Below are 15,985 nucleotides of genomic sequence, written 5' to 3'. Positions count from 1 at the left end.
ACAAACAAAATTAACTAAAGAAAAATACTTGAATTGATTCTTGTACATTAGTTCAGGTTAAAATCTAAATGTATTTATTATGTTGATTATTTAAATAAATTTAAATAAATGAATACATATAATACTGTCTACATTTATGTTAAGAATGAAAATTAACTGGAATAAGACACTTAAGAGTGATTCTAGTACCTCAGTTCAGGTTAAAATGTAAATTAATTAATGATTTAGATTATTTATATCATTTCAACAATTTTAAAATAAATTAATAAATATAACATTAGATATAATAAAACTTACATTGACATGACAAACAAAATGAAATGAAAAAATTACAAGTTAATCTTGTATCTCAGTTTAGGTTAAAATCTAAATTAATTCATTAGATTCTTTTAATAATTTAAACACATTTGAATAACAACAAAATTAACCTGGAAAAAAAAATACTTAAAGAGTTACTCTCGTACTTGAGTCCAGGTTTTCCAACCCATATTTTCATAGATTTTCATTGATTTGTCCCATACTACGTAAATTATATACCGGTAGTTACAAAAGCTATATACAAACAGTCTCTTCGAAATTTAAGCAGCACTGCACATTGACACTGGTGCACAGCTGAAATATACAGGTACACTTTGCATTAGGGGTCTTTGAGAAGCCAAATTACATTTGAAGGGTAATCTTAAAGGCAACCTAAAGTGCAATATCAGTAAATATTGAATGCAGCAGCATATATCAATATTCAGGCCTGACCATACTAGATAAAAAAGTGGACAGCCCAAATATAAATCAAGTTGCCTTTGTGCACAGAATTTCAAAGGTGTGCTGTCCATATTCTGCTCGTATAAACCAGAGGGCAGCCAAGGCCCATTAGATGGCTTGCTCTTGTTCCCCAGTGTTCTAGCTCGGTCTGGTGTGGAGAATGCGTCTGTGTAAAACTATTGTGACAGTCACAGTCCATTACACAAGCATAAAACATGCTGGCAGTGTAACCAAATCCAAAGCTGCCATGAACTCAGATAATGCACAGCTCTGACAGTATGGGGCACACATTCAACCAACTGATTTCAACCAAGGCACTTTCGCATGATCTCAAATCAGAGAACACTTGTTTGAGAGCTTCATTTGTACATATCACAGAATCTTAAACATAGATTTGTCCCTTACAGAAAATTATCACGGTAACTGCCAGTTACTAAAAGTAAGTGCTACTAGAATAAATCTGTGGTGACTTGGTATTTGCTGGCATTATTGTAAAAATATATAAATAAAATGGCAGAAACATTCTGAAAGCTTTTGGAGGTTACCATGGCAAATTTCTGTAAAGGGAACAGCATACCATCTATGTCGATTCTTTCCGGAAAAAAAAAACATTCATAACAAAATAGTCCACTCAGTTTCAGAAACATTCTCCCCAAACACCAAATATGAAGAATAAAACAATTAAAAAATGATGATGATGATGTCCAAGTTTCAGAACAAGGTCTTCTCTTGGCCTCAAATTCATGTTCCGTCAGCATGAACAATATGTCCATGCGCTGACTACGGAGTAAATCTACATTTATGTTCAAATTATTCAATCAGTGAGCGTCCAGCTTCTATGCCCATGAATTTAACTGAGGACTCATTAGCTTGAGTGCTATTAAACGAGGCTTGTCGACTAGCCTGCCGACAAATGATTTAAAGTGAAGAAGTAGCTGTGGCCATTTAGGGGTGAAGCGAATGGAAATACAGAGTCTCGGGAGGGTTCCAAAGGTGCTGATAAAGCACCTCTCCGTTCCTCCGACAGATTCATCCACTGTAACTCTTACACAAGACATGAGAATACAGAAAAATAACAAGCTAGCGTGACACCTGACTAGCACATTAGCTTAGTTGGTGTCCTAAGCACTTTTTCTCAACCACACTGCAAAAAAATCAATTTTCTAAATCGAAATGTCTTTCCAGTAATAATATATAGGCATGCTTAAAACAAGATAAATTTATCTGAAAAACAAAAGTTTTTATTGTTTTAAATATACACCACACTCCTACACTAGCCAAATTTAGTTTATTCTCATTCTAAGTTTATTCTTATTTTATCCTTGTTCAAGATCTAGATTTAACTTACATTTTTATACTTTTATTTAATTCATGTAAAAATATGCCAGTCTACAGTTGTGCCATTATTTGCATCTTGACCAACTGATGAAGTATTATCTTAGTGTACTAAGCTATTACCATGTAAAACAAAGAAAAATATCACTAAGAACACAACCAATATTGTGTGGAAGAAATGAAAGTCTGAAAAAGATACTTAAAAGACTGATTCTTGTACTTCAGATCAGGTTAAAAACTAAATCAACTAATTAATTTTGTTAGATTAAATCATTTAAATAATTATTTTCAGTCATAAAATATGAAAAAGCATCATAAAATATTATATTTTAAAATCTATATTAATCAAACAATGTTTTTGCATTTCAATAACTTTTAACAGTTTCTATCATTTTTGTATTTATCATTTTATTTAATGTAAAAATATGCCAGTCCTCAGTTGTGGCATCAGTTGCTTCATGACCAACTGTAAAGACTTACCTTAGTGTACTAAGTTACCATGGAAAACAAAGAATCTCTATCACTATCAATACAACAATGCTGTAATTTTGTGTGGGGAAAAAGTTCAGATAAATATCTTTATCAATCAATAAATATAACATCAGAATGCTAAGAATGGAATGAACAGAATGCTAGCAATTCTCATGTGATTCATTTATGTCAGCTGTAAACTTTCTCAGTAAACAAATTAAATAAACTAATAGAGATGTGAAAAATTTGACTATATTCTAGAAGTCCGGGTCAAAAGTGGTCATAGTTGAAGAAAACACATATATACACTATGGACTATTGTTGTGGTGCAGTGCATTGAAGAAAAAGCAGGTGGATGATGTGGCACATACTGTATAGTCTAATGGGTAAGAAGTGGGAGCAAAACCTGGCTAAAGGGCTCAGGATGAGCTGATTAGCATAGCTGTGCTGCTCTCTCTATGTTTATGGGTCATGACAACATACTGGATCTTTATTCTCCCCAGAGGTCTAGGTTAAGGTGGCATCTTGGTAAGAATAGCACTTTAGAGCACCAGAAAAGGTCAAATATTTGACAGCGCTTTAGGAAAAGAACAGGCTGCCATGAACATGATGACCACCATGTTGACACATGGTGTCAGCTGCGTGAAAATCCCAAAATCCAAAGAATGACTCAAAAAATGTAATTACCCAACACTAAGGCCACTCTTTATCAGAGGCTATAATAAGATGACAGACCATTTATTGGAGAAAACAAATGGATCTGAATTTGAAAATAAAAAGAATTTGGGATTTCCAGGATGCCAGCAATTTGCCTTTTTGCAAGTATAGCTCAAGAGAGATGAGCAGAAGCTAAGAGCCAAGTGATAGTTTTTCCTTGCAGATCACAGACTCACTTTGGACCCCTATCCAGCAGCAGCCATGTGGGAGAAACATAGAACAAAACCATAAACAATGAAACACACACACATCCGCATGCCACTGATGTCACATTTTAAAGGTAACAACATAGGGTCTTGACCAACTTCGTTGGATGGAAAGAATTACATAAATAAAGGAATCATTCACTCAAAAATTTAAAATATGTAACACTTTAGTTTAGGGACCAATTCTCACTATTAACTAGTTACTTATTAGCATGCCTATTATTAACATATTGGCTGTTTATTAGTACTTATAAAACACATATTCTTCACGACCATATTCTACATCCCTAATCCTACCCAATACCTAAACTTAACAACTAACTTTACTAACTATTAATAAGCAGCAAATTAGAAGATTATTGAGGCAAAAGTCAGAGTTAATGGTTTGTTAATAGTGAGAACTGGACCTTAAAATAAAGTGTGACCGAGAAATCTTTCTTTTTTTTTTTTTTTTAGGAACTTGGTCTGTCAAGCTTTAAAATGACAAGAAAGCACCATAAAAGTATGATATAAGTAGTCCATATATGTGGAATATTCCAATACTTCTGAAACCATATAATAGCTTTGAGTGAGGAACAGACTGAAATGTAAGACATTGTTCCCCTACTTCTAATAAACTCTGAAATGGACTATAAAAGCTGTACAGGCGACAAAAACAGAATGTCAGCTTTATGGCTCTAGGTTATAATTTTGATCGGTTCACCACACAAATTATTGAATGACTTCACAAGACATGGTTGCATGAATGAAATGTACTACTTTTATGGTGCTTGTTTTGTCATTTTAGAGCTTGACAGCCTCATTCACTTACATATATGGAAAAGAGATATTTTCAGAGATTTGTCATCAGAAGTTCACATTTTGTGTTCCATACGCTGAAAAAAATTACTCATTTTAGAACAATTTTGACTTAGAAATTGCTAGTAAATTTCACAATTACTTACAAAGAAATGGCAAGTAACACTAAATTAAATATGAAATTTTAAAGTAAAAAGACTGATACAGTATTTTACTTGTAAAAAACTACTCCAATAATCTTTAAACTTAAATTTTTATAGAAAGTTATCTTTAAAGAAGGTTTTGGATCAAAATGAGGGGTGAGTTCATTTTTGGATGGAATATTCTTTAAATACTCCAAGTACAAACAGTGTTTCTTAAGAAATCAAAGGTTTATCTCACCTCTCACAGACATGCACAGTCCAGGCAGCAATGATCCATGATGATATGCTGAAAACTAGCAGGACCGTGCCTGGGCAGATAGTCATCAAAGTCTTCATGACAAAGCGTGTGTTAAAGTTGATCTTATTGAGGGCTCCCTGCGTGATGTATTAATAGATCCAACTTTTGATTTTAATAATGTATTAGCAAATGTTGGAATCAACATTAACTAAGATTAATAAATGCTTTAGAAGTATTTTTCATTGTTAGTTAATGTTAACTAGTGTAGTTAACTACTGTTTACAAATGGAACCTTACTGTAAAGTGTTTCCAAAATCTTTTTTACAGTGTAGAAGGAAGAAAGTTAGATCAACATGAGGGTTGAGTTCATTTTTAGGTGGAATATTCCTTTACTACTCCAGGTACAAACAGTGTTTCTTCAGAAATCAAAGGTTTATCTCACCTCTCACAGACATGCACAGTCCAGGCAGCAATGATCCATGATGATATGCTGAAAACTAGCAGGACCGTGCCTGGGCAGATAGTCATCAAAGTCTTCATGACAAAGCGTGTGTTAAAGTTGATCTTATTGAGGGCTCCGATACTGCGTGATGAGGCGTCCGTAAAGAGCTTACTGTGCAGGAGCATGACCCGGCCAATCAGATACAGCCGCAGGAACATGGGAATGGAGAGGATGATGTCCACGTCTGCATCCGCCACAGACGGGGTGTAGGTGAAGGCCAGGCGGGCGGTCCAGGTGAAGACGTACTGACCTGGAATGGGGTGGATGGCACACACCAGCAGCTCCAAAACGATGAAGAAGATACGCTCGTACGTCATGGCTATCCGCCAGTCATCTGCTCCATTGTCAACCATGAAGAGCTAAAATTTAGACAGACAACAAATTTGAAGGCATTAATGGGTGCTGCAGCAGAATTGTGATCTTTTTCATTAAAAAATGTAAACATCTTTAATTAACCTTAAAGAACTGGATGAGAATTGATATTAGATGTTACATACAATATATATAAAATTAAATAACTATAATATACACATATTACATCAAATTAATTTCTAAACATTTTAAAAACAAGATAAATTTACCTGCTTGAAGTACATCTGCATGGGTATATATATATATATATATATATATATATATAAACGGTCTAATATAAACTTATATACAATATAAACAATATGAAAGCATTCTCTGTGGTTTTAGTATTATGACTATAATATGGATTTCTTCTCTTTTATTTCAATGATTGTGTTGTACACAACCTGCAATCAGGAATAAAGGTTTCTTAATTGTTCATCCATTCAGTAATTTGACCATCATCTGATGTTCCAAGTCATTAAATAATGCTCACAAAGCAACTGACAGGCCTGTATTAAATTACATCTCCTATTTGCTATAAGCCCCACTTGTAATACCATCATTAATCAAAATCAGTGTCTTCTTTATAAAGACCTCTTAATGGATAGGTAAAAAAGCACAGACACTGAAGGCAGATATCAGGAATTACAAAAGCCAGGGTGACTTTTCATTCTGCTGCTACTATAAGTCATTAGAAATTGGCATAAGTGCTTCCTCTGTAATCTTTTAGGCTCCCGTCTCAATCTCTGCTCATGTTTATAGCTTCCAAGGCTAACTCGGCTACTTACCTGAATCTCTCGTGCGTGGTACATAATGATCAGACAGAGCAGAATTACAGTAGAGAGGCTAATAAGGCATTTCAGTGCAAATGAATATGAGGATTCCTGCAGAGACATTGAAAAAACAAAACAAAAAAACAACTACATTAGTTTACATTTTTATGTTCTTGCAGCTTAACTGTTTGCAGCTCAATCTTTCTCATGAGAATCCCAGAGAACATGCATACTAAGAAAACATATAAAAAAATATGCCTTTACTGCACTGTATGTTGCTTTGGATAAAAGTGTCATCCACAAGAGTAAATATATTTAAAAGAGATAGACAAACACCATTTCTTGACGGCTGCTGTGTGAGTGTACTGTACTGAGTCTCTCACATGTGCTAGATGAAGCATACAGCAGTTTGTGGAGTTTGAACTTTGTAGGATTAATTTTTTGTGATGCATGAAAGCTACCTATATAGAGAATTTCAGTTTTTAGCAATTAGCATTAGCATTTTCAAGTTACGGATTTGAATATTTTTGGAATACAAGTACTTGATTTAAGAGTAAAATAAGGTCTGTGGTTAATATTACTTGTTCTATAATCATAACCACACACAGTCCCACTTTCAAACTGAATTTTAAGCATTTTTTAAAATGTTGCCAAGTTGCTGCTAAGAAGTTGCCACAAGACTACAACACCCCTGAGTTAGACTTAAACCAGCTAGTTGAGGCTATGATTTTTTTCAGAAGGGAAAAATAGCTTGTGTTCTTTCGCCTATTCATGCGATTGAATGGTTTAAAATGCTTGAATGTTTAAATTGGCAACACGTGCAAATGATCAACTACGATCCGTTTCACCCCTACAAGCTAGTGAACAATGCGAATCAAGGAAGGAATTTTATTTCACTATTCAAGATATTCCATCGTACCTTGGGATAAAAGAATGCAAACACTTGTAATTGTAATACACAATGTAATTGTCAAGAGCATGCTATGACGATTTCATTGATTGATGCTTTCTGATGCCTCTATCCATTAAGGAAGTATGCACAAAGTAGCTGATGTCAATGATGAATTTATCTTTTAGTGTCTTTAAACGGTCATAAATAGATCACTCCTGGACTTCAATATGCTGCAGCATTTAATTACATGGTATAAATCAAAGTACTAAGCATGAAGATGTATAAATCTAGCACAGCTTAATATGTGAAATCGTGTGATGCATCACTGCCCTGTTGAAAAAGACCATCTTACACAAGCATGAATTGTAATGGTGGTTCAGGCTGGTTTATGTTGTTGAGTGCTGGTCTAGCCTGTGGATAGCATAAGCATCCTCTTTTTACAAGATAGTGGGTTTTCTTGGTGAAGCAGGTTGAACTTAACTACAAGTATGTGTTTTCAACCAACATCCAAAACAAAAGCGTGCTAGTACACATACAGCGGCCTCAAAAAGTACTGGACACTTAAAACAAAAATCTAGGAATGTCTTATTCCTATCCTAATCCTATTAACCTTCAAAGAGTGTCGTTTTAGCATTATTTATATACGATTATAGTATTGCTACTTTGAGTTAGCTTTTATTTTTATATTTTCTGCTGGCTGTGCTGGAAGACCATCTTAAACCAGTTTAGACTGGCAAAAACCAGCTTAGGAATCAACTGGTTAAAGGCCACTGAAAAAAAGCTTTAGCATCATTTGTTAGGAAATGGTTACTTGCCACTTGGTTAGATATTTTTCATCTACTGCAATGAAATTCAGACATTTTTAATTGTGAAAGTCCACCAAAAATGGAAATTCTGTCATCACTTACTCACCCACATGTCGTTCCAAACCTGTATGACTATGGAACACAAAATAAACATTTTGAAAAATTTTGGTAACTAAATAGTTTCGTTCATAGCTTCCCACTGATTTCCATTGTATAGACAAAACATGAGGGTGAGTAAATGATGACACAATGTTAATTTTTGGGTAGACTGGGATTTAAGTGTCCAGAAAACTCTTTGAGGCCATTCAAAACTTCAAAATATTAGTGTCTGAGGTTACATGTGCACTTTTACCTTTGTATAAACTCCCCAGGAGAGTTCGGTTTCCGTCACCATGACAACAATCCCAAACATTCCAAAAATCAGGGCGTAGTCGCTAAGGCGCTTGCGTTTTTCGAACAGCACCCTCCGGTGCCCGAGCTTATAGCCAATGTCCTTGTTCTTCTTATGCGGAGCGCTGCATGGTCTTTGCCTCACAAGGTTCTCGCTGGACTGCTTACTAGGGTCTTCCCCGTTCCCTTTGGAGACCACCACCTCCAGGCCGGAAGTGTGCAGGGTCTGCAAAGGCTGTGTCTCAGAGTCCAGCTCTGCTAGGTTCCTCCGGGACGCCCCCAGACTGCCGAGTGGTCTGACTATGCCCCCATTGTACTTGCAGCTGTTCATGGCTATCTGAGGATACTGTGGGCCGCCGTGGGACAGGGAAGGCCGCGATCCAGCATGGCTCAGCCTGTTGGCATCCGCATTCACCTGCCAAAAATGATAAGATATTTTAAAGATTTTATCATTGTCTTTTGTGTCCAGGAGCTTGTGTGATGGCTGAGGGGGAGAGCACTACCAATTCGCAACAATGCTGATTTAATGGACATTTCTTTAGAAAATTACATTATATGCCAGCATCCACAGGGTTCATAATGCATGTGGAAGGAGAATCGTCTACGGACCGTGACTACTGAGAAATCTTTTGGTCATGTGAAATCAACTATTTACTTTAAGAACAGGCTCATTTATATGATAAACATCACAGGACTATAATAAACAAAAACTTGAAATTGAAAAATGCATAAAATAATAAAACTTTAAAGTAAAAACAACACTCTAAAAATGTCAACAGCTAATGGCCAATCTATTCTATCATCAGTAAGATTTGGGGTCAGTAAGATTTCTTTTGAAAGAAATTTATACTGTTATTCAGCAAGGATGCTAAATTAATAAAAAGACACAATGATACAAAAGATTTCAATTTCAAATAAATGCTGTTCTTTTGAACTTTGTATATATCATATAACCCTGAAAAAAATATATATTACAGTTTCTACAAAATTATTGAGCAGCACAACTGTATTTAACATTGATAATAATAAGAAATGGTTCATAATCACCAAATCAACATAGTAGAATGATTTCTGAAGAATCATGTCATGTGATACTGATGACTGGAGTAATGGCTACTGAAAATTCAGCTTTAACATCACAGGAATAAATTATATTTTAAAATATATTAGTATAGAAATCAGCTATTTTAAATTGTAATAATATTTCACAATATTACAGTTTTTACTGTATGTTTACAGTAAATTATACTGTAAAATTAAAACTTATTTCACATAATATTTACTCAAAATGAAAACAAATCAGACAACAGAAATTGTTTACTTTGTATAGAGGAACACTAAAAGTGAGGAGACAAACATTTTTTTTTTAACTGGCCAAGTGGCCAAATATAATCTTATATACCAGTTTATCACTAGTATTCAGTAATTTGGTTTTCCCAGTCCCAGTAAAATACTACGGAGGAAGTAGGACAGGTAATATTATTCTTAAACCAATAGGCAAAGAGAAGGTAACATAAGTCTCACATGCAAAGTAGGAAAAAATAGATCCTAAATTCTAAGGGTTGAAATTTGCCATAAAAATTGTTTGGTGTTTTGGTTCAACTTTTTAAAAACATTAACATTATCAGTGCACCTCAGGGAAAATGATGAAAAAATATATTTTTTTAATCTGTAAAAATAAAAAAGCTGTAACATTGAACGCATGAGATCATGCAACATTTTTCAGTGTTTGGAATTTAGTGAATATTTCACCTAATTATATTACAGACCAGTAAATACAGCAAAATACTTGCAATAATTATTAAGAAGATGATACAAAAAAACTTGCTCACAATAATCTTACATTATTAAATTATTTCTGAATTGAATTTTTATTCTGAATTTATACTGTTCTAATTTCCATGGCAATAAGGATCCGTTTCTGTTATCTAGCTACTGCTGCTGGGCTGACACAATGCCAACTCATTTGCAGAGACCTACTTCTGTAATGTCATTTTCTGATAGGCAGCGCACAACGTAGACCCACATTCTAACCCACTAGAGAGACACCAATGGATTAGAAATGACAGCTGCTTTGAAAACAGTCCTGTGAATACATATACAAACATACCCAACATACACTGCTGATTAGGCATAGTTAGCCAAAACTAGTTGTGGCACCACCTGAAAACTGTTCCTGTCACAAACCTGGTTTTGCTGGTTTACCCGAACCTTTGTAAAGACCACGTTAAGTCCAAAATCACTGCTTGAACCTCTATCCTCCTCACCATAACTTACAGTTTCACTGTATTTACTTGAAAAATTCTGTTTATCCATGTTACTGCACTGAGCTGTACTGACTACATCTATGCAGATACTGCTACTAGATACTGACGCTTAAACTTAGGTTACAAATAATACCATTCAGGACTAGAAAAAAAGTATTTAAGACCCCCAAGAGTAAATTTCTATCAAGGCCCCTTGTGTGCGACAGTTCTCATGGAGTCTTTCACATGGCTTTCTGCTGACGTGGCAACAAAGAATATATATTCTGTACAGCTTTTTGTCTGTCTCACTTTTTGTGTTTGTTTTCCTCAAAACAGACTGTGGGAACCAAAAGTACAGTCTTGTGCTATCTGTACCCTTTTAGGAACACTCTGATTGCGTTTTAATTTAATATACTATAATGCACACTACAATACTACATATTTCTAGAAGGCCTAAGAATTTTAAGATAATCTCTAATCTAATCTATAAAAAATAATATTTTATATAATCTATATATTTTTTTACAATTGCATGCATTTTGTTTCTTAAAAGTCAACATGGTTTGATAAAAAGTTTAAATAATTCATAAATGATGGCAAAAAATTAAGTACAACATAAAAACTGCACCAATTAAATACAACCCAAACTGAAATGTAACAAAACCCAACACCTAAACCTAACTGTAACATTTTCATACGATCAAAATCATAACTTCATTACACAATACCATCATGTTGTACAAATTATTTGGATTTGTAATGAGAGTGTGTTGGAAAAGCAAACATGGAGAAGAACAAACTAGTATGAGAGCCTGTTCTAGTACACCCCCAAAACAAAATCAAGTCTTTGTAAAAGAGCATAATAGGACCCCTTTAAACATTAAGGACAGAAAGCCACTTAATGCCCATTCACACCAAAAACAATCATGATCACGATAACAATAACTAGCATTCCACACCAATGCACAATAACATTCTGTTTATAATAAGCACACGCTGCAGTTATGTCATCTGCCACTTTAAATGCTCAAGCTCTTTAAAAGCAGGATGGATTAGCTGTCAATATTTTGATCGTTCATCAGCTGGAAAAATAAAAATCGTTCTGAAATTGATTCCAATGATATTGTTCCTCTGTGCCGTCATTGTTATATTATAGTTGTGGTGTGGACTCTCAGGCCTTTACTGTAGGAAAACATACATACTTTGGAGTATATTTGGAGAACTTCTACTTCAACACATTTCTCTGAAATACTGCAGGCTATTTCAGCTGGAGAGAAATATATAAATTGTCCTTGTACCACTTATGTGTATATTGTGCTTTAAAATACAATGGAGTAATAGACATCATAAAACAGACCCAAAGGTTCAGAACTGATTTCCTACAAGCAGCGACTGTCTCTATGTTGAAAGAGCTCCAGGGATCAATTGCAATACATAGCAAAGCTCCTGTCAAAACTTTCACTCTTTCCAAGGCCAACATGGTCTGCCAGTTGCCAAATGAGCTCTTTTTTCTATCAATGTCCAGAGACAGCCAGAAGTCAATTGTGTTATTAGTCTTTCTTCCTGGAAATGTTAAAAGGTACAATATACTAAAATCTGCTCCCAAGAAAATAATGTGAATATTGACATTATCCTGAAGTTTAATCTATTTTAACATGTATTTTTTTTCCTGTGACAGTAAAGCTAAATTTTCAGCATGCATTATTCCAGTCTTCAGTGTCACATGATCCTTCAGAAATGATTCTAATATGCTGACTAAGTTGCTGCTTAATAATATACAGAAATATGATATATTTCTTTCAGGATTCTTTGATGAATAGAAAGTTTAAAATTTATTTGAAATAGGATTTATTTGGAACAATGTAAAAGTCTTTACTGTCACTTTAAATATTAGTGGTCAATATTAGTGGTTGGGACTGTATGTATATATAGATAATATATATGTATGTATGTATAACGGTTGCCATAACATCGCTAGGGCCAAATATGGTGCTGAGCTCAGAAGCCTCCAAGCAGATCATCCTCTTAGAACTTACAGTCCCCTGGGAGGACCGTATCGAGGAGGCCAACGAGAGGAAGAGAACCAAGTACACAGAGCTGGTAGAAGAGTGCCGAAGGAACAGCTGGCGAGCAAGGTGCGAGCCTATAGAGGTGGGATGTAGAGGGTTTGCAGTCTGGTGTCCAGTGCTACCTGGACACAAGTCGGGGCTTGATCAACCCCGGCTGGGTCGTCTGGGTGAGGGTGTCTGATTGTTGAAAAACCTGAAACACCCGATGACCCCAGGGAACGTCACTGATTATGTGTCCAGGAGCATCACTAAAGTATATACAGTCATGTGAAAAAGTTAGGATACCCTATTGAATTCCATGGTTTTCTGTATCAGGGCATAATAAAAAAATATCTGGTCCTTGGCAGGTCTTAAATTTTGGAAAATAAAACCTCAGATTAACAGCAACACATGACATATTGCACCGTGTCTATTTATTTAACAAAAATAAAGCCAAAATGGAAACGCCATGCGTGACAAAGTTAGGACACCCTTACTGTTAACATAGGAATTAAGAGGGTAAGTAACAGTCAGGCACTGCTAATCAAATACCTTTGATTAACTGATCATCAGCAAGTGTGAGCACCTCCATAAAAGCAGAAGTTTTGGCAGTTTGCTGGTCTGGAGCCTTCAGGTGTGTTAACACAATGCCAAGGAGAAAAGACATCAGCAATAATCTTAGAGAAGCAATTGTTGCTGCTATCAACCTGGGAAGAGTAATACGGCCGTTTCCAAACAATTTGAAGTCCATCATTCTACAGTGAGGAAGATTATTCAAAAGTGGAAGACATTCAAAACAGACACCAATCCTCCCAGGAGTGAAAGTCCCAGCAAATTCACCCCAAGATCAGACCGTGTAACGCTCATAGAAATGGCAGACAACCCAAGAACTTCACCGCAGACTATACAGGCCTCAGTTAACATGTTAAATGATAAAGTTCATGACAGTACAATTAGACAAATATGGGACAAGTATGGCATGTTTGGCAGGCTTGCCAGAAGAAAGCCTCTTCTCTATAAAAAAAACATGGCAGCATGGTTTAGGTTTGCAAAGTAGCATCTGAACAAACCATAAGACTTCTAGAACAAAGTCCTTTGAACAGACGAGACCAAAGTGGAGATGTTTGGTCATAATGCACAGCGCCATGTTTGGTGAAAGCCTAAAGAGCATATCAGCACAAACACCTCAAACCAAAAAGTCACGCATGCTGGTGGAGGGCTGATGATTTTGGGCTTGTTTTGTAGCCACAGGACCTGTGCACCTCACAGTCACTGAGTCGACCATGAACTCCTCTGTATACCAAAGTATTCTAGAGTCAAATGTGAGGCCATCCGTCCGACAGCTAAAGTTGGGCCAAAATTGGGTCATGCAACAGGACAATGATCCCAAGCACACCAGCAATTCTACAACAGAACAGCTGAAAAGAAAAGAATCAAGGTGTTGCAGCAGTCCAATCAAAGTCCAGACCTCATCCTGACTGAAATGCTGTGGCGAGAGACGTTGTAAAGAAGAGTGACTGATGAAGTCATACAGAAAATGATTACTTCACGCTATTGCTGCTAAAAGTGGATGTACAGTCAAGTGAATCATAGGGTGTCCTAACTTTGTCACACATGGCTTTTCCATTTTGGCTTTATTTTTGTTAAATAAATAATGACACGGTGTGATATGTAATGTGATGTTGTTCATCTGTGGTTTTATTTTCCAATTTTAAGACCTGCCAAGGACTAGATAAACAGTATAGTCCAATATATTCCAAATGATCAAAGCTGTTCTAGTCACATTTAAAAAAATATATAAATACTGTACATGGAGAAATCCCTTACTTTTGATTGCTGACCTTCAGTATCTTGGCAAATCCCCACACAGTTAGTGACATTGATCTATTCTGAAACTCTAGAGGAGGCATTTTTTAAGCAAAAGTCTCCATTTGCTCTCTATTTAATCACATTGCTGTCAAGAGAAACAATTGGGATATTACAGAGATCTCATTTGTGATTTTTATTTCCAATGGGATGCACCACAATGTAACTTCCAACATAAATAACAGCACAGCTGCTGTAACAACAAAGACGCACAAAGCTAGAAATTCTTTGCATGACCATGAAGAGTCAGTTAAAATACACAGCTGCACGGTCGGAGAACATTTTTATGCTGATTTGGGATACATCTACAAAATTGATCATATATCACTCACAAAAACAACATCTGCTCATCTCCATTTTGATGCAACAGGCTAAGAATGTACCAAGTTGCAATGGCGTTTTCATTGTCGAAGCCTTACAATTGCACATTTCGCTAATTTTCCGTATTAACCAATATTCTCTTCTGTGCGTGTGTCAAAGCTGAAGGGCCCTTAGACTTCACCCTCCCCTGCTCCTTCATTCCTCTCTCAGCAAGCTTTGATCTGTACAAATTCAATTTAGCAAATCTATTTTGACATTGAATTTTAACTAATTCAGATGTGGCATCGGACTCTCTGTTCCTCAGGTCTCTTTCTGTAATGAAATGTCTGCAGCAGACATGAGACCTGATTACAGATCCCGCTATTCGAGAATATCTTTTCTAACTGCTCTCCACTATTAAAATATGATCTTTACAACCAGACATCTTCCCTCGTCTCAGGGCCTGTTTGATGTAAGAGACAAAATAAGAAAAACATTCGTATGTGATTTGTTTCAGCCGTTATGATTTTTATGTAGATTGAGCCATGATAACTGGAGCAGGCTATTAGTTAGCATTTCAATGCCAGTTGCCTGGCTGACGCAGGACCATCAGGGGTTTGCAATTAGAAATCTACACTCTTTGCTCAACCACAGGACTTTTCGAGCCAATCAAAGGAGCTAGAAATGCCATGTGATTAATCATTCTGAACTCAAAAAAATATTTAGGCATAAATTTCAGATATACAGTCCCAACCACTAATATTGGCACCCTTGGTAAATATGAGCAAAGGTGGCTATGAAAATAAATCTGCATTGTTTATCTTTTAGATCTTTCATTCAAAAAATTCACAAAATTCAAATTCACATTATGAAATAAATGTTTTTCTCCAATGCATGTTGGCCACAATTATTGGCACCCCTAAAAATTCTTATGAGTAAAATATCTCTGAAGTATATTCCCATTCATATTTACAATTTTTTTAGCATGCCAGGGTGACTAAGAGCATGAAATTGTCCAGCCATGACTTCCTGTTCCACAGGATTATAAATATGAGGAACACAAAGGCCAAATTCCCTTAATCATCCATCACAAAGAGTAAAACCAAAGAATATAGTTCTGATGTGCAGAACAAGATTGTTG

General features: G+C 35.7%; 1 protein-coding gene across 1 annotated transcript in view; it reads right to left on the bottom strand.

The window, feature by feature from the left end:
• Nucleotides 1–15,985, bottom strand: part of kcnn1b (potassium intermediate/small conductance calcium-activated channel, subfamily N, member 1b) — a 32,739-nt gene that overhangs the window by 7,194 nt on the left and 9,560 nt on the right. The window contains exons 2-4 of the mRNA XM_016575663.1: nucleotides 8,347–8,799; nucleotides 6,312–6,407; nucleotides 5,110–5,528 (exon numbers count right to left, since the gene is read on the bottom strand). Coding sequence (XP_016431149.1) covers nucleotides 5,110–5,528; nucleotides 6,312–6,407; nucleotides 8,347–8,799 — 968 coding nt within the window. The remainder of the gene's footprint in view (nucleotides 1–5,109; nucleotides 5,529–6,311; nucleotides 6,408–8,346; nucleotides 8,800–15,985) is intronic.

The sequence above is a fragment of the Sinocyclocheilus rhinocerous genome, unplaced genomic scaffold (assembly GCF_001515625.1).
Source record: "Sinocyclocheilus rhinocerous isolate Xijiao unplaced genomic scaffold, SAMN03320098_v1.1 scaffold1314, whole genome shotgun sequence".
NCBI lineage: Eukaryota > Metazoa > Chordata > Actinopteri > Cypriniformes > Cyprinidae > Sinocyclocheilus > Sinocyclocheilus rhinocerous.
Note: the sequence above shows the minus strand (reverse complement) of the source record. Positions and strands in the feature narration are given on the sequence as shown.